The sequence below is a fragment of the Aulostomus chinensis genome, chromosome 8 (assembly GCF_037954235.1).
Source record: "Aulostomus chinensis isolate RoL2024-O1b breed Wild chromosome 8, RoL_Achi_v1.0, whole genome shotgun sequence".
NCBI classification, from domain to species: domain Eukaryota; kingdom Metazoa; phylum Chordata; class Actinopteri; order Syngnathiformes; family Aulostomidae; genus Aulostomus; species Aulostomus chinensis.
In genome coordinates this window covers 25043322-25066253 of record NC_141327.1, presented here as the reverse complement: position 1 = coordinate 25066253, position 22932 = coordinate 25043322, and the positions used below count along the sequence as shown (strand labels likewise).

At 41.9% G+C, this 22932-nt stretch overlaps 3 protein-coding genes across 3 annotated transcripts; 2 read left to right on the top strand and 1 right to left on the bottom strand.

The window, feature by feature from the left end:
• Nucleotides 1-1174: 1174 nt before the first annotated feature.
• On the bottom strand, nucleotides 1175-9946 carry fgg (fibrinogen gamma chain). Its single transcript, XM_086211890.1, has 9 exons — nucleotides 9754-9946; nucleotides 9615-9662; nucleotides 9341-9527; nucleotides 9087-9171; nucleotides 8076-8206; nucleotides 7216-7349; nucleotides 6805-6989; nucleotides 6343-6620; nucleotides 1175-1808 (listed from the first exon to the last, which is right to left on the bottom strand). The coding sequence occupies exons 1-9, from the start codon at nucleotides 9811-9813 to the stop codon at nucleotides 1624-1626; spliced, it is 1293 nt and encodes a 430-aa protein (XP_086068016.1). The 5' UTR covers nucleotides 9814-9946; the 3' UTR covers nucleotides 1175-1623.
• Nucleotides 9947-15556: 5610 nt separating this feature from the next.
• Nucleotides 15557-17660, top strand: lrata (lecithin retinol acyltransferase a). Its single transcript, XM_086210250.1, has 2 exons — nucleotides 15557-16198; nucleotides 17119-17660. Exons 1-2 carry the CDS (start codon nucleotides 15665-15667, stop codon nucleotides 17269-17271), a joined length of 687 nt encoding a protein of 228 aa, XP_086066376.1. The 5' UTR covers nucleotides 15557-15664; the 3' UTR covers nucleotides 17272-17660.
• A 602-nt stretch (nucleotides 17661-18262) lies between these two features.
• LOC147257748 (lecithin retinol acyltransferase) lies at nucleotides 18263-19526 on the top strand. Its single transcript, XM_086210249.1, has 2 exons — nucleotides 18263-18770; nucleotides 19228-19526. The coding sequence occupies exons 1-2, from the start codon at nucleotides 18285-18287 to the stop codon at nucleotides 19381-19383; spliced, it is 642 nt and encodes a 213-aa protein (XP_086066375.1). The 5' UTR covers nucleotides 18263-18284; the 3' UTR covers nucleotides 19384-19526.
• Nucleotides 19527-22932: the final 3406 nt, after the last annotated feature.

The following is a 22932-nucleotide window of genomic DNA, read 5'->3' as shown; positions in this document are numbered from 1 at the left end:
CCACCGTCCAAAGACATGCAATTTGGGAACTAGGCTGATTGATACTCTAAATTGACTGTAGGTGTGACTGTGAGTGTGAATGGTTGTTCGTCTGTGTATGTTGGCCCTGCGATGGACTGGCGACCTGTCCAGGGTGAACCCCGCCTCTCGCCCGTAGATGCTGGGATAGGCTGCAGCCCTCCACGACCCTTACTAGTAAGGAATAAGCGGAAGATGAGGACGACGACATTGCACAGGCACAATCTGATTTCGATGCCCCATTAAATACTCAGAATTTGATGAACTGAATTCCTGCAGTTAGTTTTACAAGGTATACATCAATAATGTGATCATGTTATGTGGGCCACCTCTGGAAAAGCAGTTTGTTCACGTTTCTCAGAGAAGTTATACATGGCAACCCTGATAAACAATACAACAGCTGAGGGAGAAATTTGGGTCTCTGGATTTGATATTCAAGGCCTGGTCCATGGACAGTGACTATGAACATGTTTGCATTGGTTTTGAACCGGAGAGAATTTTACCGAGAGGTGTTCAGAATATTCTAGTGACTTCATTTACATAGATGAGAAAACCACCTTTCAACATAACACACTCCAGTACTACAAAACCACCCACTACTGTCTCGATAAAAAACAACAGGAGGAGTTATATCTTTTTACTTCTAAAAAAAGTGAGTTTTGTTAAAGAAGAATTCATTGCAGACTATTAAAGTGCTGAATAAAGTGGTTTGTTGGTGTAGATGTTTGTTGTTGTTGTTGTTGTTGTTGTTGATAAAAAAGATACAATTACTGAACGTCACCAAAACATAGATTCACCAAAACCTTGAAAAGGCTGTACATGAGGACCAGGTATATTGCAATCTTTAAAAAACGAATTTATGAAATATCATAATATTGTTTTTGTAAAACTGGACCAAACAATTTTTGATGATTGTTGTTAAAATGTTGTAGTGGACAAAATCGTTGACTATGATAAAGTTCAATAAAACACCATCAAAATATTATGAAGAGTTTGTTTCTATACCATGAATACATTAAATTAAATGATTTTATTTTGGTATCTTTATTAATTATTTTTTGGCTATAAACATTGATTTGTATCAGGTTTTTTTTGCAATGAGCTCTTGTTTTATAATTGAATGAACAGACAATCACAATAATGTCAACAAAAACAGGACATTTTAATATATATTTATTGAAGATATACAGGTATTTCTGTACTTCTGTGCAGTTCTTGCATTTCTGTGTATATACATATATATATATATATATATTTATATATATACTGTATATATTTGTATACGTATTTAATTTTTCATACTCTCCGCAGAAGTGCTTTCCTCTCATCTACAAACTAATTTCTGATGGTATCACACAAGAAGAAGTAATGTTACCAGGCTCCACCCTCTTTTGGGTGCAATGTCTGGAAAATCAAGTATGACAGACCATTGTTTAGTTAAGAAATTGATATTTTTTAAATTTATTGCTCCAAATGATGCTGAAGAAAAAAAAAAGAGGAACACGTGTACACTGGCGTCCAATTTATGAAGTCAGACGTTGTTGATTGTATTTGATTTGATGACAGTGATGTTGTGTTCAACAAAATCCTTGCAGGTTAAATTTTTCAATGATCCAGTCCACCAAACTGTTTCACGCCGCTCTGCTGTCCGCCGGTAGATGAGATACGTGTGAGGGGAATGAGCTTCATGGTGGTTTCTTTCAGGGAGTACCAGCGGCTGTGCCATGTGACCCAAATGATACCGTTGTCATAGCCGTACTCACCTGCATCCTTCTCTGTGTACCTTCCACCTGGGTGAGGGGAAAACAAGGCCAAAGCTGTTTCACTCATGTTTTTTAATCTTAGATGTACATGTATATGTATGTATTGTATGTATGAAGAGGAAGAAGCTAAAGACAGGAAGAAGAGCAAGGGTGGGGGGGGGCGAATGAATAATTAAAAACTAATAAATACTAATACCTGCCCTCTAGGAGACTGTCTGTCCCCCGACCATGGCAGTTTACTCATTCCAATTCTACTTGCAGAGGAGTCAATCAGAAAAACCTAATCAAAATTAACACAACCACTAAATTAACTAAAAACTATTAAATATCAGATCTCTGACGCCAAAAACTGAATTGGTTAATGAATTAATATCTGACAATTGTATTGACCTGCTCTGTCTCACTGAAACCTGGCTGTGTGATGATGAGGATGTTAGTCTAAATGAATCCTCTCCTCCCAGTCATTAATACTCACATTCCCTGAGGCTCTGGCCGAGGAGGTGGAGTTGCTGCCATTTTTGACAAAAGTTTAGTAATAAATCCCAAACCCAAAACAAGTTTCAATTCATTTGAAAGCCTGATTCTTAGTTTGTCTCATCCAGCCTGGAAAACAATACAGCCGCTCTTATTTATCATTGGGTACCGCCCTCCTGGTCCTTCCTGTGAATTCTTATCTGAATTCTCAGAGTTTATATCCAGTTTAGTTCTCAAATCAGATAAAGTCATGATTGTAGGTGACTTCAATATTCATGTGGATGTTGATAACAACAGTCTGGGTGCTGCATTTCTCTAGACACGATTGGTTTCCATTAGTCTGTTCATGAACCGACTCACTGTCACAACCACACCCTCGACCTCGTCCTAACATATGGAATTGAAGTTGAACATCTAGTTGTATTTCCACAGAATGCGCTTTTATCAGACCATCAATTTATCACTTTTGAATTTATTCTAATCAACTACACTCCACTCAGGAAAATGGTGGTTTCCAGATGTTTGTCTGATCAGGCTGTAGCTAGATTTAAGGAAGCGATTCCAGTGGTGCTTAATTCAGTGTCGTGTCCCATTGTTACAGAGGAAAATGTTGTCAACCTTAGTCCCTCCCAAATTGATAATTTTATCGACAGTGCAACAGGCACCTTAGGATCAACTTTGGACTCATTTGCCCCACTAAAAACTAAATCTATAAATCCAAGGAAACAAGCACCGTGGTACAATTCAGAAACCAGACAGCTTAAAAAAAAAAAACAGAAGTCAGAGAGAATATGGCGCTCCTCCAAACTGGAGGAGTCTCACATCATCTGGCAAGACAGCCTTAAAAGTTATAAGAAAGCCCTTCGTATATATAGAGAGCAGCCTACTACTAGACACTAATAGAGGAACACAAGAACAACCCCAGGCTCCTCTTCAGTACTGTAGCCAGACTGACGGAGAGCCACAGCTCTACTGAACCAAGCATTCCTGTTTCCCTGAGCAGCAAAGATTTCATGGACTTCTTTTATGACAAAATTGTCCTTATTAGAGAGAAAATTCACCTCCTCCTGCCATCAGCTGACAACATGGCACCTATAGCCTCAGAAGCCTTAGAGGCTGCTGGAGGACCAGACGTACACTTTGACAGTTTTTCTACCGTTAGCCTTGAAGAGCTCAGTTCAGTCATTTCCTCCTCTAAACCATCCACCTGTCTTCTAGACCCCATCCCAACCAAGCTACTTAAGGACTCTCTACCCCTCGTTAGCACCTCCCTCTTAGATATGATCAATGTGTCGCTGTTATCTGGTTACGTCCCACAGTCCTTTAAAGTGGCAGTAATTAGGCCCCTTCTCAAAAAAGCAACCCTGGATCCAGAAGTTTTGGCCAACTACAGACCAATATCAAATCTTCCTTTTCTCTCCAAAATTCTGGAGAAAGCAGTTGCTAAACAGCTGTGTGACTTTCTCTACAGCAACAGCCTATTAGAGGATTTCCAGTCAGGGTTCAGGATTCATCATAGCACAGAAACAGCTCTTGTCAGAGTTACCAATGACCTCCTACTAGCATCAGATGAGGGACTGGTCTCTGTGCTGGTCTTATTAGATCTTAGTGCAGCTTTTGATACCATTGACCACCATATCCTTCTACAGAGACTGGAACATGTCATTGGCATTAAAGGAACTGCACTTAACTGGTTCAGGTCATATTTACTAGGTCGATCTCAGTTTGTACTCACTAATGATAAACCCTCGGAAACCACTGCAGTCACTTATGGTGTTCCACAAGGCTCTGTGCTTGGACCAATCCTCTTCACCCTTTATCTGCTTCCTCTCGGTCACATTATTAGGAAACACTCAATTAATTTATACTGTTATGCTGACAACACACAGCTGTACTTATCAATACATCCACATTAAATAAATCAGCTGACTAAACTGGAGGCCTGTCTAAAGGAGATAAAAACTTGGATGACCCTTAATTTCCTTTAATTAAACTCTGATAAAACCGAAGTCATTGTCCTGGGCCCAAAACATCTTAGAGACACCCTATCTAATGAGATAGGTACCCTCGAAGGCATTACCTTGGCCCCCAGCACGACCGTGAGGAACCTAGGAGTTCTTTTTGATCAGGATCTGTCCTTTCATGCCCACATTAAGCAAATTTCTAGGACTGCTTTCTTTCATTTCTGTCAGGTCCATTTGCGTCAAGAAACACAAGAGATGATAATGAGCTTGATTTGTTTATTATAGAACAATTTGGCGGTATGGCTCTGTTCAGAGGAGTCCCCTGATGATTTTTCATGAGCACCATGAAACAGGGGACCAGCAGCGTGAGGGAAGGTTCTCCCAGTTTAAGACTGGAAGAGCAAACATACCCCCGTGAACAGAGCAGCAACATGACATGGAACGAACTATGCCATGTATACACGACAAGGTGGAGCTGGGGAGGTGGAGGGTAGCAGTTGCGAGCAGGAGCAACTGGACAGCAAATAGCAGCTGCAGCAGCAGGCTGCAGCAGATAGCAGCAGGTAGCAGCGGCAGTAGATAGCGGCAGATAGAAGCAGCAGCGGATAGCAGCGGATAGCAGCAGCAGATAGCAAATAACAGCAGATAGCAGCGATAGCAGCGATGACAACAGGCAGAGCAGCATAGCCAGAGCTAGCAGGACGGGAGTTGAGGCCGGGTGACATTTAAGTTGAGAGGGGCCAATCAGAAGCAAGGGATTTGCTCAGCTGATGCGGGGCAGCTGTAGATCAGCTGATTGGTCAGTTTGATTGATAGACGGGAAGCCAATAGCGCTTGACTGCCATGGCCTGACAGAACTAACGCTAACGCTCGATTTACGAAACATTGCTAAGATCAGACACATCCTGTCTCAAAAGGATGCAAAAACTAGTCCATGCCTTTGTCACTTCCAGGCTGGATTACTGCAATTCCCTCCTATCAGGCTGCACCAGTCTGTCCCTAAAGACTCTCCAGCTGGTCCAAAATGCTGCTGCCTGCGTGTTGACGAGAACTAGTAGAAGAAACCATGTCTCTCCTGTACTGGCCTCTCTGCATTGGCTTCCTATCAAATTCAGAATGGAATTCAAAATTCTCCTTCTAACATACAAAGTCCTCAACAGTCAGGCTCCTTCATATTTGACAGAGCTCATAGTCCCCTATTATCCAGCTCGAACCCTTCACTCCCAGGATGCACGGTTACTGGTGGTTCCTAGAGTTTCTAAAAGTAGAATGGAAGCCAGAGCCTTCAGCTATCAGGCTCCGCTCCTGTGGAACCGTCTCCCTGTTTTGGTCTGGGATGCGGGCTCCCTCTCGACCTTTAAGACCAGACTTAAGACCTTCCTTTTTGATCAGGCTTATTGTTGGGCTGCTTAGGCTGGCCCTTAGATATGCTGCTATAGGCTTAGACTGCCGGGGATCCCCCATGGTGCACTGGGCTTCTCTCTACTCCTCTCTGTCCTGCTATATTTGTCATACATAAATCATACTCATACATATTACTAACTCATCTTCTTCTCCGGAGCCTTCGGGCTCCCCTCATCCCAGATCCCAGGTGCTGCTGGAGGAAGCTGCAGACCTGAAGAGGCTCAAGCTACCACCCGTAGCTCCACCTGCCCATGTCCCCGTCTGTCCATCAGTCTCTTCCCTTTCTCTCTCTCTTTATCTCTGTCCCACTCTTTCCTTCTGCATAAATGTCTTCCTCCATTATCTGTCTTTGTCTCTGCCCCGCTCTCCTGCTCTCTTTCCCCCCAACCGGTCAAAGCAGAAGGCCATCCCCATTGAGCCTGGGTCTGCTCGACGTTCCTGCCTGTGCTTGCTCATGGAGAATTGTTGGGTGTAAATTCATTGAAGGAGTGTGGTACTAGACCTGCTCTACCTGTAAAGTGTCATGAGATAACTTTTGTTGTGATTTGGCGCTATACAAATAAAACTGACTTGACTTGACTTAATAAAAAGGTAAAACTAATTAAGATGGGAAAGAAAGATGGTTGGGATGGCTGCCATATTAGGAGGCATCTCAGCAGCATCGGCATCTTAGCGCTAAGGCTATTTTGAACCAACCTTTCATCAGGACTTGGTCTTACCCTGGTAGTATTTGCCGTTCAGATGGGCAGCATGACATCTGTTCATCCACCAGCCGGAGCCGTCTTGCATAGCACAGTTGCCATCATACTTGTCATTGTCCTTGTCGAAGGTACTGAACTGCATGCCGTTGTGGGAAGTGTAGAACTTGTCACTGGGGTCATCTCCAAAGTCAAAACCATCAAAAGCATCTCCAGCGTCACCACCAAAGTAGTAACCGTAGGTGAGGCGGTACATGTCCACCTCCGGCCCGACTTTGAACATGGTGTAGTCAGCATACCTGATGAAAGGAGCAGACTCTCGGTGTTTGTTCTGGTCAAAACCTGCTGACTCATTTGTTGCTTTCTTCAAAGGTAATCTCATCATCAGGGCCATGTTTGCCATGTTCATTTGCTCACCTCTTTCATAATCTGTTATCGTGTGTGTGTGTGTGTGTGTGCTGGTGTGTTTGAATGAGTGCATACCTTTTGTTGCCATCCCAGTCAACAAGTTCTATCCTCAGCACAGTGGGGATATTTGAACTGGTAGTCAGAAGGTGCATCTTCTCAAGGCCGAGCCAGAACTCAGTGGTATCATCCGTTGAGAGATGACCAAAGCCATTCTTGTACTGGATCCAGTTCTTCTTGAAGTCCAAGCTGCCATCACGTCTCTGACAACACACACACACACACACACACACACACACACACACACACACACACACACACACACACACACACACACACACACACAAATACATAAAACAACAAATATGTTTTGTTCTTGCTTATGCTTCCACAATAACAAATCTCACCTTATTTTCCTGAATTTTTTTAATTCAACTTCTTATACAAATGGAAGGAGCGTAAACTGGAGCTGTGTAAATTGTCACATACCCTCTGTATGACTGTGAAACCACGTCCGAATTGGTCGATCTCACAGTACACCAGGAACATCTCAGCCGCCTGCGGTGGTTTCACAAAGTAGAGGCCGCTGACGGTGGCACCTTTGTTCGCGATGTCCTGGCAGTCTAACAAAACAGAACATTTTCAGATTGCTGTTTAAAACTCAACATTATACATTCTGACAAGGATCTACAGACATCTCTCTGTATTTTGTCGACTTTTATTTCAAGCACATTCTCTTTTAGCTTATGTAATCTACATCTTTTTGTTGTTGAAGTTCTTTTTCTTGTCATATCACATTAGAGGGTCTTAACGCGTTTGCGTCAGTGAAACCATCATAAAGAGAAAAATTTTAAAAACTCAGAAAACCTTAAGACCTTTTCATTAAGAAATAGATTAGATTTTACATTTTTCTTTATTTACTTTTTTCAGCTGCTATTATTTGTTAAATAATGAGGAAAAAAGTCAAAATAGTGGACTCTAAAATCTGAACCCTGCATGTCTTTTACGATTAATAACTTACACATGTTTTAATTAGAGTCAGCGTTCCTGAGTTCCCCCTCAATATTGTACGTTTTCTGACAGGCTTGAGTGGACGAGGCCTCACAACTGACACCAAACTAAAGCTGTGTACTTTGGACTGAAGCAGCATATCGATTTTCAGTCTCTCACTAAACACTGAACCAGGACAAATGTTTCTCTGATGATTGAGAAACTTCTTGATAAATAGGAACAGTCAGAGGGTCACAGTTTTGTTTGTGTGTGTGTGTGTGTGTGTGTGTGTGTGTGTGTGTGTGTGTGTGTGTGTGTGTGTGTGTGTGTGTGCGCGTGCCCGCGCGTGGGTGTTTTACCTGTTCCTTGAGTGGGTTGAATCTCGGTGCTGTCTTTGCAGGGCTCTCTGCATTTCTGCTGCAGATTAACGGAGAGCTGCCTCAAATCGACCATCCTCCTCTCGTTGGATGAAATCAAATTCTGCAGGTCACTAGACAGAGAGAGCCAGTCAGTTTTATTCTGTCAGTTTTTTTTTACACAATGAGACGCAGAAGGAGAAAACATTTAGCAGAATGATAAAAGAAGCATTACTGTGTATTATTTTAGAGCAGGGCTTCCCAATCTGTTAAATGTTCTCCCAAGTTGACTCCCAATAAGACCAGAACCATCTGAAGTGATATCAGTTAACATGGAGCCAAGAAATCAGGCATCACTGATCCCAATCCAAGGTCAGAAAACTAGAAAATTATTCAAATTAACAAACCTTGTTATTATTTAAGGATCAGTGATACTGTGTTGTGTTTATTGAATCCCAATGCTTGGGGACAGCTTTTTCAGCGAGTATAGTTTAAGACCCCCCGGGTGTTCCTGGACCCAAATTTGAGAACCCCTGCTTTGAAATACAAGGTGTGGGTAGCAAATGGACCCATGCCTTTGTGTGGTTTGTGCGCATTGACCCGAGAGTGTGGGTGGATGCTGACAGTTCGAAGAGCAAGTAATGGTGTGAAAAATAATAAAGGAAACTGTCATGGATTCCTTGCGGCTCATTGTAGTTTTAGACTGCACATATTATTGGTATCAAATATTATAATATTTGATTGCTATTATACGTTGCCTCACGTTTACACACCATTTTCATGTTAAAGACGGTCAGGAAAGAGCCAAGTTAACATTCTACATAGTCCTTGACAACACATCACATCACAAATGATAAGTCATGATTAAAATGTACTGGGTTATCTCAGAACACTACATGGAAATACTCCAAATGAGCTCAGAATAGCTACAATGTACTACTAAACAATTTTTGTTATTAGCTCTGTGCTGGCATGCAACACGTCATAATGATTTCAGTGCTCTTTCTAACTCACAATATTTGCTGTTCCTGCGCAGTGATGGTCTTCTCAAACCGAAAGACGTCCTCCAGGATGCCTGAGGACTTTTTGAAGTGCGCATCTAAAATCAAAACAATTTGAGAAGTTGGAGCAAATTTAAATGAGTTGGTAACAATTAAACAATTAAAAAAAATGGAATAAAACACATCATCCGACAATGTTAATAATGAATGGGGGTAAAAAGAGTTGTAAAGTCTTTCAAAAGAGATTGATCTGAACTGAAGTATTACCTGGCTGGGAACTCTTTTGAGCTGCAGCAGCGCTGTCTTTCATGTACACGACTTTTTCTTCAGTTACCTGAGTCCAATTAGCAATTTGTTCCAGTTCTTGTTGCATATAGTCCAAGTCTTTGGTCACTGCTGGCAGATATTTCAGCATATAATCAGCCACTCCACATGTAGTTGGGCAGTATTCTCCCTGAATACGGATATAAAATGAGTTTTATCTGATTTACACACAGTAAAACAAGCCGGAAATCGTCATCGTCTATCCACGCATACTTACAAAGCCATCGCCGGGGTTGCATGCTGCGAGGCTGTCTCCTCTGATTTGCTGCACACAAAAAAAAGAACACAAAGGAATTTTGATTTGATTCTCAACTAAAATGCAGTAGAAGAATAGTCAGGCAAACCAGACAACTTACCGCTGATGCCAGGGAGAAAAGTAACAGAAGTCCTGCTGGTGCAAGAAGGGATGCAGCCATGTTGCTTCGGCCACCGCTAGTGGTCTTCTCGGAGAATGAAGGTCTGCTCAACTCTGTCGAATATTTATCTGAACAAAGTCCTCGCTTCAGGCTTTGATAAGAGGTTCAAATGCAAACATCCCACTCATTTGCAGCAGGCCAAAGCTATGACTCAAATGTCCAGCAGCGACTGGTTCCCAGATTTGACAGGGCTTGTGATTGACAGCTGACCATCATGCGCAGAACAATATTTGTGTATGACTCATTCATGGCACTGATGACAAAGAAAGTTTGAAGAAGTGTCGGCACAGCAAATACATGGTGCAACTTTCTACCTCTGCCAAGGGGGGTATGTTTTTGTTTGTCTTGCAGCAGGATTACGCAAAAATATTGAGGTCTCCAAACATGGTAGAACGGGGTATAACGGGCCAAGGAGGAACAGGTTACATATTTGGGCAGATTAATCATAGCATCTCCTGATGGCAGCAGGAAAGCACATGTGTTGTTTTTGTTTTTTGTTTTTTTTAAGTTGTCTTCATTTAAATTCAGAGCAAACAAAGGGCGTTTATAAAAACCTACCTTACCTACCTGACAGGCGGGACTTTGAATATGTTTCACTTGTACGAAATTGGAAACAGTTTACATTCCGTAGAGTCGGAAACAAAGGAGCATTGCTGACAAAATGTCTGTCCGATAAGTCTCTTGGAGTGAGTGAAGCTGCTTTTCTCGAGCCTATTTTGCTACGAGCGCGTGTGCAGTCAGTCGGGGTGTTTTATACATATATTTAGAATGCATTAATATTTTGTATCCCTTAATCCATCCCATTCAATGTCCTTAAAAATATATTTTGTATGATATATACATTCCAGTGTACCAATCAAATTAAAGCAAAAGTTAAAGAAGAGGCTGACGGGAATAGACCGCTCTCTGGTTTCGGAGATTCTTAGTCATATGCCAATGATTTGCATTAAAAATGTATTCGCATCAAACTGCAAATTGACATTAAGTGAAATTTTCCCAACGCTATGTTTCCCCTTGTTACAAATTTAGCCCGGAAAGAAAAGAAATAAACCATAAACGAAAAGTGCAAAGACGTCTGAGTTCTTCCCTGTACCCTAAAAAGTGTGGAAATGTAAGTTCATCTGAAACTGCTGCATAATGTTCTTTTAAGGGATCACAAGGTTTTCCAGTTCTTCCTGGAGATCAGGCGTGTCTGCAGGCTACCAAATTTAATGGTAATTCATGCCATGACTGTAGAGAAAAAAAACGCAAATTGCAGAGGTCTTTGTGCTGGATGTTACGCAACTGTGAAGGTCATGTTAGAGGAAAAATCAGGGGATTGCCAAAGTGATCAAAGTTCATTATGTTGGATCAGTCTGATTTTTGTCGGGATGTGAGGGAGTGGTAAACAGACGGACATTGCCATCCACAATCAAACTGGCTGACTTCTTATTTCTTGCCTGGCCAAAATATTACTGGCGGAGAATCGAAAGCCCATAAGTTAACTGAATCAAATGAAATGACAAAATACAATGTAACAGAGATGCTATTTAAGTTCGAAGCTATTTAAGTGTCATCTTATTTTTTTGTGTGTGGGTGAGAGCAGCTCGATGGAGTTAGAAGAACATTTTTCACCCAGAAAGAGTTTTAATGGCTTTGAAGCACTCACAAATAGGTTTGTTAACCTTAGAGATGTCTCCCCCCCCACCCCATATCACGTCTCCGCATCTCCAGAATGCATAAAGAGCTAGCTGTGCATATTTAGCTTGAAGCTAATAGAAATTGTTGGCTAACAGCTACAGCTATGAAACCATCAAAACAACAACAAAACTACCACCAAAATGTCCGTTTACAAGCTCTCAGGTCTAGTCTGTTCTTGTTGTTGTTCTTGGGAATTTGTATACTGATACTTTTGGCAGTTTTTCTGTTTTTTGTCGCTGTAAGTTGTTGTTGGCTGTGAGTTGCCTTTTGCTTCAAGCTGAATAGATGTGGCTAACTCTCGCTGCACTCTGGACTCACAAAGACGTGATACAGGAGGGAACAAAACATCTCTATGTGCTCAAGATTCCTATTTGTGAGTTATTGAAATGCAAAATACACTTTTTGCATCAAGTATAGCTTTGATGGTGATACAACTCCTCTTGTGTCAAGTTTGAAGCTTTTTTTTTAAGCAAGATATTTCCCACTGTGGGTTGTAGAGTAAGAAAATCACTGAGTTCATATGTGTTTATTTATTTTAGCAATGTAAATGATATGCCAGTGCTGGGGTGACAGAGAGGGCAACATCACCAAGTGCAAATATCTATATCTGCACTCAGGAGAACTCTGTAAATCTATGTATGTACAGTATGAAATGGATGTACCCGCTGATTAAGGCTGAACACTTTTCAGAGCATGTACATCAAACACACCTCATTTATTACACCAAATCAAACAGTGAAGACACAATAAAACTTCATTGAGTTTGGTCTGTGGGCCTCTAGTTGACATTGGATGATAAATCTTCTCTCAACTACCTCTTTGTGACCTGGTTTATTATGTGGAAAAAAACAGGCCCAAGACGGATATAAAGCTTCAGTGACCTGAGAGTGAACCGCCAGGCCTGTGAACCTAAACACTGCTGAACTTTTCCTGAACTGGCCTCTTTGTGGAGAAACACCAGATGGAAAGTGTCTCTTTCTTCCTCTAAGTGCCATGAAGACACGGGCGCTCCCTGAACACTGTGTCCTGGATGTTAAGATGTGCTTTGGGTTCTTGTCGATGTTTTCAGACGCTGATGCCAGGCTGACATTCTCACGTTGGATGTGCTCCATGAGGATGCAAATGGGAGTTGTTGTTTTGTGCAGGTTGAGTGACTGCAGCTCCTAAATTTTTTCCCTGTGGATCAAGCCAGTGCTGAATCATTGTTTTTCCCTGAAAACACAGAAAATGTGTGAGTAATCAACTTATGCTTAAAAGCTGAGGATTACCATAGTCCACACGCAGTCTGTGGAGGCATTAAACCTCGTCAGGGTTTGCCACAACACACAAGTCTGGAGCCGGTTGACTGTGGTGTAAATCTCCCTGCGACAGAGGGCAAAGGTTTGTTGTAATGCCACCTCAGGGTTCAACCTGCGGTCACAGGCAGTAAGTCGACTCAGCTGAACATGGTGTGATCGAGGTAAAACTTCTGGCCAATTGACACCTTGTTGTCTGCCCAACATCGATGATTTGGGTTTCACTCAGCGATCAATAACTGAATTAACAAGCTGCCGTAGGTCACACTTAAAATTACAGGTTGCTCCTCAACCATGTTTCACTTGCAGGAAGTTGATTTGAAGGGGTAGAAAAGTAAATGGATTCAAGCATAGTTTTACTTTGAAAGAATCAGCACGAGTACTTCCATGTCCAGATTTTTATTTTTTAAGGTTAATGAAGGTGTTTTTTTGTAACGCTAAATATGTTGGCATTTCTTTATACTTTTCAACTGACTTAAAAATAACCAAGTAAATAACAGTCAATGAGGGTAGAGCACAATGTAGACTTTTTTTTGTGGCGAGGTAAAACATACAAAATATTTTGCACATTAAATCAGGGACATCAAGAGAGACTTTTAAAGAGGTCTCTGTCGTGCGTCACAGATACTTTCATTTTAGGCTCTGAACCGGGTCTCTTGGATTATAGAGGAAGGACGGCGATAGTAAATCCACGACTTTTCTTTTTCAGAACATGTGTTTGCAATAAAAGTGGCTCTCGGTCACGTCAGTTGACCACCGACTGGTCATTAAAAATAGCAGAACAGCAAAAACTGGATTAAATGTTGACTGAGGGCGATCTAAATATGAGGTGGATTTATTTGAGAGATAGCATTGATAGCGCACCCACTACATCAACATTGATAAGAGTGTTGGTTCCCGACTTTTGTTTATAATTTACGATGTTCGTGGTTATTACAGGTTAGTAGTTCATGATTCTAACGCTCAGAGGAAAGGTATGTACGCTTTGTGGGTCAGTTTAGTTTTCTTGGAGTCTAAAAAGGCAGCTGGCCCAAGTCATTATTTAGTCCCTCTGCAGGGATTTTACGGCATCTAGGTCACCATAACAAGAGTCAAAGACACAAGTTCAAAAAGACTGAGGGGTTTCTCTGGGTCAAGAGATGAGTGTGTAATTGAAGCCTGCGGGATTAAGGTAATCTGGTCAAAGGAATGTTCTATCTCATCATATGCCTCCTCTGAGAAAGCTCCGGCTGGCCGCCCCCCTGCCCCACCCACTGAGCCTGATCCTGCGTTGATGATGGCGGAGAACAAACCGGTTACTGTTTGTCAACAGAGTCCCAGCAGCTTCTCTGGACGTTATCGTCTGGAGGGTAATCAGCTCGGTAATCTCATCTTGATTGTGGTCTTGAACTGAAATTTTCCACAGCCGCAGTTTGAACTTCAGTGTTTAACTTTGACATATCAAAAAAAAAAAGAAAAGAAAAGAAAAACCAAAACAAAACCCTCAAACAAATCTAGAAAATGGAATATGGAGCCTACACAGGCTTTATTCACAGAAAAAATAATTGTCAGGATTCCAGTCGATGAATTGTCTTATTCTGACTGCCTAATGAGGAATATTCTGAGAATTACCACAGAAACCAAACTTGCACAAACTGTAACATCCACAGAAAGCCAGATTAGATCTTGGTTATGTTCATGTTTCACTAGAATTCGCCACAGGTTTGCTGCTAGCTGCCAGCAAGGTTCGTCTTCGTCTGTAATAAACACACCTAGTTGAGCCTTCCTTTTTAGTGCTGACCACCAGAGGGTTGGGTGAGCCTTCTGGACCAGCGATGTCTGCTCCTTCGCAGTAGCACAGTGACCAGCTGGAGCGTTCAGTCGGCTCGTTCACGTCACTATTAGCTTCAAGCTAAATATCGACAGTTTTTTCCTGCGTTTCCAAGCCACGTGTTGCAGTGAAAAATGTGTTTCTGAGCAATTAATAGTTAGTACTTGATAGGCAAAATGTAATTTTTCAGGTGAAGAATCGCTTTGAGATCTGGTTACTGAGGCAGAAAAGCACTTGTTTTACGTTTGGTTTTGTTTGGAACGAGCACTTTGGCGCTGCTGCAGCCGCCAGGGAAACACCGGGACCCTTCAACTGGAAATGAAAAGCCAGAACTGAACATGGAGCCGCTGCTCCTGCTCACTCCCTCTTCCGCCTTAGCTTCTTTCTTGCTTTCTATGAATGTCATCTGATGTATTTCCTCCAGTCACAAGGCTGTAAGATGAGGTCTTACTGTCAGTACAAGTTGTTTTCCTGGTTTTAAGACCCTTTGTCTGTTTTTTCTGTGTTCCATCATCTTCAAGCAGTGAAGACAATTTTTCCATCTATAACATGATGAGTGGCAGCCATAAAGACATTGTTAGTGACAAACTGGACCAACCCCCCCCCCCCCCCCCATTAGTTGTTCCCCACTCAATTAATGGCCGCAGCCTCCAGGCCGATTAACTGCCAGTCCCGTGAGCTCGCTCCTCCAAGTTCTCAGGTTTCAGGTAATCAGTGGTCATGAGAAGACGTAAATCCCTCTCAGTCTTTGTGAACAGCGGGATTAAATCCAGCTAATTCTCTCCTATTGGTTGCAACTCGTGAGAAACAAATTAAAGCGTTCAGCGGAGAGTGATGCAGATCCGTAGGTTGGGGGTAAAAAAAACAAAAACAAACACAGGATGCTGAGGAGGTGATACGCACGTGCACAAGGTCACTCCTGGCCAATCGTGTCCTCGGGATTTCCTCTCAGCTTTCTCTCCTCCTCGTGCCAGTGAGGATAAAAAGCTCACTTCCCTCACTTTTGGGATATATTTCTTTTTTCGTCTGGGGGGTAAAAAAAAACAAACAAACAACAACTCTCACAATGCTGAACTTGTTGACGTTCCTGGTGGAGAAACTTTCTCTTCTCTCCAACTTCAAACTTTTTGAGTCCAGCTGGTCGGACTCGGAGGAGAGTGAGCGCCCGGCACAGCGCGCACACCCTCAGTCCCTCCGGAGAGGAGACCTGCTGGAGGTCCCCAGAACGCTTTTCACACACTACGGTATTTATTTAGGTGACAGTAAAGTCGCTCACTTGATTCCAGACATCCTGCCTGTGCTCACCAACGACCAGAAGCTCATCAGTTCTGTCATTACCAACAAGAGACTCATCCTCGGCTGCATGTACAGGTACGCAACGGTGCGCGTCGACACTCTGGAGGACTTCGCTTACGGCTCCAACATACTGGTCAACCGTATGGATAAAATGATGAAGACGCAGGCATTTGTCAATGAAGATGTAGCCAAGAGAGCAGAGAAACTGATCGGTGCGATCCCCTACAGTCTCCTCTGGAATAACTGCGAGCACTTCGTGACCTATTGCAGATACGGATCAGCAGCGAGCCGGCAAACGGAACAGGTAACCTCACGCTCACTCCATTGAAGGGTTTTGGATGAATGCAGCTTATTCAGTATCGTCTAAATTACGAATGGAGGCTGTTACAATGCGCCATAGGTGCACGTCTAACCTGCTCATCCCTGGAACAGATGCAGGGCCGCTGCCAGAACTGTAGGGCCACTTGCACCCTGCCCCGGGCACCCTGTGACACAAAATTAACGCCAGAAATGTCGCCCAGAGTCTTAAAATGTTGGTTTGTTTTTTTTCATAGGTAGACAGTTGAAACCATGCTTTCTGTACATCCTATTTTATAATATCAACTGAAATGCAGCCTCAAAAATGTAACCTTGCAAAAATAAATTTATAAAATGCTGAATTTAATTTATTTTGCATTTAAATAAATAGATAACTAGAATAAAAAAAAAGACTAATATCTCCATGAAATGAATCTATAAGTTCTGAATCACACTCCCACATGTAACATCCCCAAATTTTCCATTTATGTAATATTGAGAACACCTGGCATCAATAGTTGCAGCCTTGGAGATGCTATAGATAGATAAACTCTCTATTCCATGTTTCGCTCAATAAAACTTAGTAGCATGACCCAAACCAGCCATGCATAATTAGCATGTAAGAATGCAGGAACGTCTCTCGGGTCATTGACGATGCCTCTACATGTCCTCAGTGGAGTCAGAACATATCAACCACGCAGGGCTGCAGCGGCTGTCATTTGTTTCGAACGTGAATAAAGTTTAAGTTAGAGGAAAAAGTGTTGGCAGATTCAACTGAGAGGTGTTGTCACATGGTGGTTCCATCCAGTCAGAACTCTTGTGTGCCTGCAAAGTAAGTTTTTGAGCTATTGAGTGGGATGTGTTCATGCTAACCTGTGTGTGTGTGTGTGTGTGTGTGTGTGTGTGTGTGTGTCTTTTACCTTGTAGTTCTGCCAGTGTCTAAAATCCATCATCAGAGACCAGCGCAGCATCATCATCACTGGGCTGCTCGGAATGATCTCCATTGTCTGCTTTGGCATGGCGCCGTCAACTACATTACCCACAATCCTTATCCCCTTCACTCTATGGATGGCTGGTTAAAGGAGCTCAGCGCCAGAACCTGCAAACAAACTGAACTGTGACAGGGAACCTCCTGAGACCTGTGTTTCCTCTTGCGTCCTGATGCTTGACGGAAAAGCTCACTCCCGTTATAGCCTATAGAGAATACTGAAGTACATGTAGTACTTGCTTACTGCGCTTTATATTTGTCTGCTCATAAAACTGGGAGTAAAGAAGTCCCCATGTAAGAATGTACTTTAATGTCTGATTCATTTTTTTTAACCTTTATGCTCTCAAAAAAGTTAAATATAAAAATGGCGTAATGACAATAACTGAGGATATCTTGAACTATGTAAATTGCTTATATTGTAGTTTTGTACTATATAATGTGCTGTAAATATGACAAATATGTAATAAATGTTTTATTTTTACATGTGTGCCTTGGGTTTGTATGACACGTCACACACCATGTATTTGTCAGTTTGTTATAACATATTATAATACAGAAAATGGAGGAATCCATTAAATTTAGGGGGAGATTGATTAAGCATGTAGCTAAAACTTCATTTTTTAAATTTTGTTCGTGGGGGTTTTGGGCGAGAATGGTTCAGCAGAGGTATGTCCTCTCTGAGTGGCCTTTCACATATGTCTCTAACCTCTATTTTTTTTAAAATCATCAATAATTATTAAAATGAAAAAGTGCTGAATAATGATGAGACTAATCAAGGCCACGGTGGACTCATTGAGGTTACTGGCATTATCAGCTAACAAAAGCGCTTTCTGTGATGGCTCATTAAGAAGCGCGACCTTTCAGATGAGGATTTAATTTGTTGCCAAGTCAGCCTTCTTAGCGAGTTCCCTTGACCTTAATACACTGGAAACAAGGCACGAATTTCAAAACCCAACAATAGCAAAGCTCCTTTATTTCTGTAAAAAAAAAAAAAAAAAAGTACAGAAACGTTGGCCAACATTAATCCTACTCCCCGTCATGGCTCCTCCCAGTTCCGACGATGATAAAATGTGCAAGGTCAAGCACATCGCTGCCCACTACCGTCATGTTTCTTTACCAACTGCTCAACTTTTTCTTTGCGGCCTCTAAAGCAGAGGAGAACTCTAAATATGACCTGTCCCTCTACAAGCGTGGCGACCTGTTAGAGGTCCCCAGGACATTATTCACCCATTTTGGGATTTACCTGGGTGACAATCGGGTAGCACATCTCATTCCGGATATCCTCCCTGTGATTTCCAAGAATAAATCATCAATCGCCAAGATGGTAACAAATAACCGCCTCCTTCTAGGAGTTATCACCAAAGTTGCCAGCGTCAGAGTGGACTCCGTGGTGGATTTTGCGTATGGCTCGGAGATTCTGGTCAACCACATGGACAAGGTGTGCAACCGGCCTCCCTTGGATGGGGACGAGGTTGCTAGGAGGGCTGAAAAACTCCTGGGATCTGTCACCTACAGTTTATTGTGGTACAACTGTGAACACTATGTCATGTACTGCAGATACGGCATGGCTATCAGCTACCAGACCTACCAGGTAGAGTCACTGATTTCCTCTCAGGCTAATATATCAACTCTTGCTTTCATGTTTAGTTCTCCAGTTCCTGAAATTAGCCAGCCGTGTCTGTCTTTGCATCCGGTGACGAAAGGCCAAAAGCTAAAGGCTCATTGCACGTGTGGCATTTCAAACACCATGAGCTACTTTCACGGATTTGGTGGAAATACAGATTTGCGTGCAACACTCGGTGTAAAGTAGATTTAATGCTCTTAAGAAGGTGTGTGACTGGAGAAAGTAGTTCCCTTCCGCACTGGCTGGCCACTTGAAACTCACACACTGTCAGCTGATCATTGGAGGATATATCCTCAGCTGAAACTCACCAGGTCAGCAGCTCCATCTAGTGTTAGAACAAGCTTAGATTACAGTCACTCAAACAGTGAGGGGACCTTTACTGCTTATTTATCATGACTAACCCACCCCCCCCTCCCTCTTGTAGTTCTGCACAACGGTACGGAAGATCGTATGCAGCAGGATGAGCGCCTACTTGACTGCACTCTGCGGTGTAGGAATCATGCTGTACCTGGGCTGTGTGACCCTGTCAACACTCTTACCGACCCTGCTGGTCTCATTCACCATCTGGATGGCAGCCTAACGTCCGTCCTCCAGTGAGAAGGCTCATGAGACACGACTCTCATTAACACAAGCGGAAATTAAAATCCGGTGCGTCAGAGTTCTTGACGCTGAGGAGCAAACATCACAATGACTCTAACTGGACATTTTGTTTTACTTTTTTTTTTTTTAATATTTTGTGTTTTTTTTCTTGATGAATCAGAATATAACAACTAATTTGTATCATAGTTGTTGGTTTTTCATGTTACTTTGTATGTGATTCATCATTAATAAGACCAGGCACATTCATGGCACTACAGGCAACATTAATCTCACTTAACAACAGCAGCTCATAGATAATAGATGAGCTCTTTGCCACAGTCTGCTGGCAAACTCTTGCAGACGCGGAGGAAGCTCAAACCAGATCTTAAGACATACAGGGAGGATGTGTGAATATTTAATATAGCTAAAAGTTTTTGGAAAGTCTGAGTGGGCAATGACATCAGTGGTAGACACTGCACACTCCAGTCCTGCCGCAACCTCAAGGACTTTGTGGAAAGAGTGTAATAAGTTCCTTTCTTGTACAACATTTGTTGATATATTAAAGTAATATTTCTACTCTTGTTTTGTCTTTGTGTGAAACTTCATATTTTACTATTTGAAATATTTTCTTTTTCATTACTTTATCCAAACTGTGCTTGAACATGCAGACCGTATGTAACCTATGTAGCCCCTTCCTCTCCCACTATATAGTCTTAAACACACACACAGGCGCACACACACGCACACACACACACACACACACACACACACACACACACACACACTCATGTGCGTTGTTTAGATCCATCAAACTGACAACAGCGAGTGCTCGGATTTATCTATGTAATATCTTGTGAAGTACAGAACCTAAAAGTGCCTTGTAGGTGCGCATGCAAGCAGAAACTGAAACAGATAAAGGCATCGTTTCACATCAGCGCAGTACAGAATGAAACCAGCCAGAACTGAGAAACAACACACATCCTCCGACAAACTCATGCTTTCCTGCAGGACAAACAGGAGTTCAGGTTCAAAATGTCCGCGTGATCCGGGCATTTCAATTAATCCCTACATTGAGCATGAGTAACACAGGTTCCTTGCTATTATATAGAGGCACTAAAATCTGTGGCGAGGCACGATGTATTGATTTAAGAGACCTTGATGTAACAAGCTGAAGCCCACATGTTCAATTAGATGAAGTGCAGGTACATGGTCCCCACTGACACCCGAGAGCATTAATGGCTTTTTGTCACCTCTGAAATTAACATTCGTTCAGCTTTTAGGCTGAATTTACTGACAAAAATGTAATTTTACAACGTGAATAGAAAAATTACACTTGGCCATCAACTAAGGGCGCTGCCACGTGTTTTGAAATGGTGTCAGAGGTCACCTTGTTTTGCTACCAGTGAATTTGTGAGTACATCAGACACACCACCTGCCTGCTTTAAAAGTGAAGTTCCTGTACCTGTAAACAAGGAGGATGGGAGAGAGAACCCAGCTGGACAAAGACCTTTCGAATACACCCCTCTGATACTGCTGAAAAGACTTTTTTCTTCATAATTTAACAGTCTTGCAGGTCTTGCTGCATCTGAGGCTGCAGGTGGAGGAGTCTTTCTGTCTTTTTAAAGATTCATACAGCATTTATTCACCTCTAAGGACATTACGGAGCAGGAGCCACCTCATTAAACATCATTGGCTCTGCAGTGGCCTTGAAGTGAAACACTTACTGCATTATAGACCAACTTAACGTGAACCAATCTGAATATAAGCAGCAATGCAGTTGATAACGTAATGCTATGTGAATATGTGAGATGTAACTGGGCAAATGAATACCAACATCTGATCAGATAAATAAATGACGTGTGTACAGTTTGGATGTAAATGTATGTAAATTAAAATGCTGGCGACGATCCTGCCTCATGTATTTGCCTTTTTTCTTCAAGCCATGTTTTCATTTTTCATTTTCTGAAAGGGTCAACAGCCTCTAATTCATCTAAATTACGGTAAAACACAAAAAAACATGTCACAGAATCAAGAATTAAACCCTAACAATGAGTGTTTTCCTTTTTACAACTAAATCATCATTCAGTCCGTACCTTCCATACATCACATCCTGTAGCCTCATTAAATCTAAACGGAAACATCAGGTGCTCAACCAAGATGACATCAAAATCAACAACAGAATACCAACATGGCTGCAACTCATTACTTGAACGACATAGATATTCAAAAACTCTGCGTAAAAACTTTCGCCGCAGTTTTACTTCACTCAAAGTGTACATTAAAATAACAATGAATAAGTTCAAGAAAAAGCCAGAGTAATGGTGGAATTGCTAAGAGGAAAGAACACGGTAGACTTCAGATTGATACCCTGTACAAATCTTTACCACTATCTGTATGCAAATTCGCAGCGGCCACGACTGAATCATGATAACCTCATTCACATTCATATGTTCTTCCCCCTGGAGATAAAGGCTGAATAGCGTTACGAACAGTACGTGCTCATTAGGCCTCTGAGCTGCTGCTAAAATATATAAACTCTGCGTTATCTGAGAAAATAATTTGCATGAATAATTTCACTGAATTTTGATCTGCTTCGTAAAAAATATGAATAAATAAAAATGACTGTATCGTGCCAACATCCAGCAATGCCACCACTGCTCCATCAATCCATGACCTTTGGTCTTAGATCATGACGTGAGACAGAAGCCTGCAGCTCTGCAGAGAACAGGTGACATTTGGTCAATAATTTTATTAAATAGTGTATGAGTGAGTTTCCCTGACGTAAGCGTTGTGCCGTGGCTTAGCATATTAATGCCTATGTTGTCTAGAATGATAAATGCACCGTCATACTCTACAGACTCTGCGTGTAAGCCCTAACAACTCTTGCAGGTATTCAGGTACGTTCAAGTCATTTCAGAACGATTCCGTGTTGATCAATCATCAGTGTGGCAGCGTGGAGTCGTGTGCACTCTCTGGTGCAGAGAAAAGGACTATCACATGCAACGGAAGAGTCGACTTTCCATCATTTAAAGTGAACGAGATGGAACAATCCTTTCTATATACTGCTCCCGAATAAGTGGCAGGAAAATAGCGTATAGACACGAGCTTCTATACATTCGTTTTGCATTGTAATGAACTTCTGCCCAGTGCCCGGCCCTATAGAACATCATTATATGTTCACATGAAGGAATATTTTTAAATATTCACAAAATTCAATTTTAAGAATCGGATGTTATGGTCAGTTTTGAGGGCAGCAGGATTTACAGAAAGGTGCTTCTGGCTAAAATCGGTGCAAGACTTTTCAAAAACAAATGAGCTTCTTTGAATGTTTTACCCTTTTTTATTTCAAATCAAAGGTTTCGTCACTTCTAAACATTTCATTAAATTTAACGATGCATCCCCAAATGCTAGGTTGGGAAATGAGGGGTTGCTAAACGCATTTATTGAATTTCCTCTCAAGTCTTTTATGGCAGATTCATATCTGCTGTTCTACTTTCAGCCACGGGGAGCTGGTTATTTTTCTCCTCTTGTAGACTAAAACACGACACCA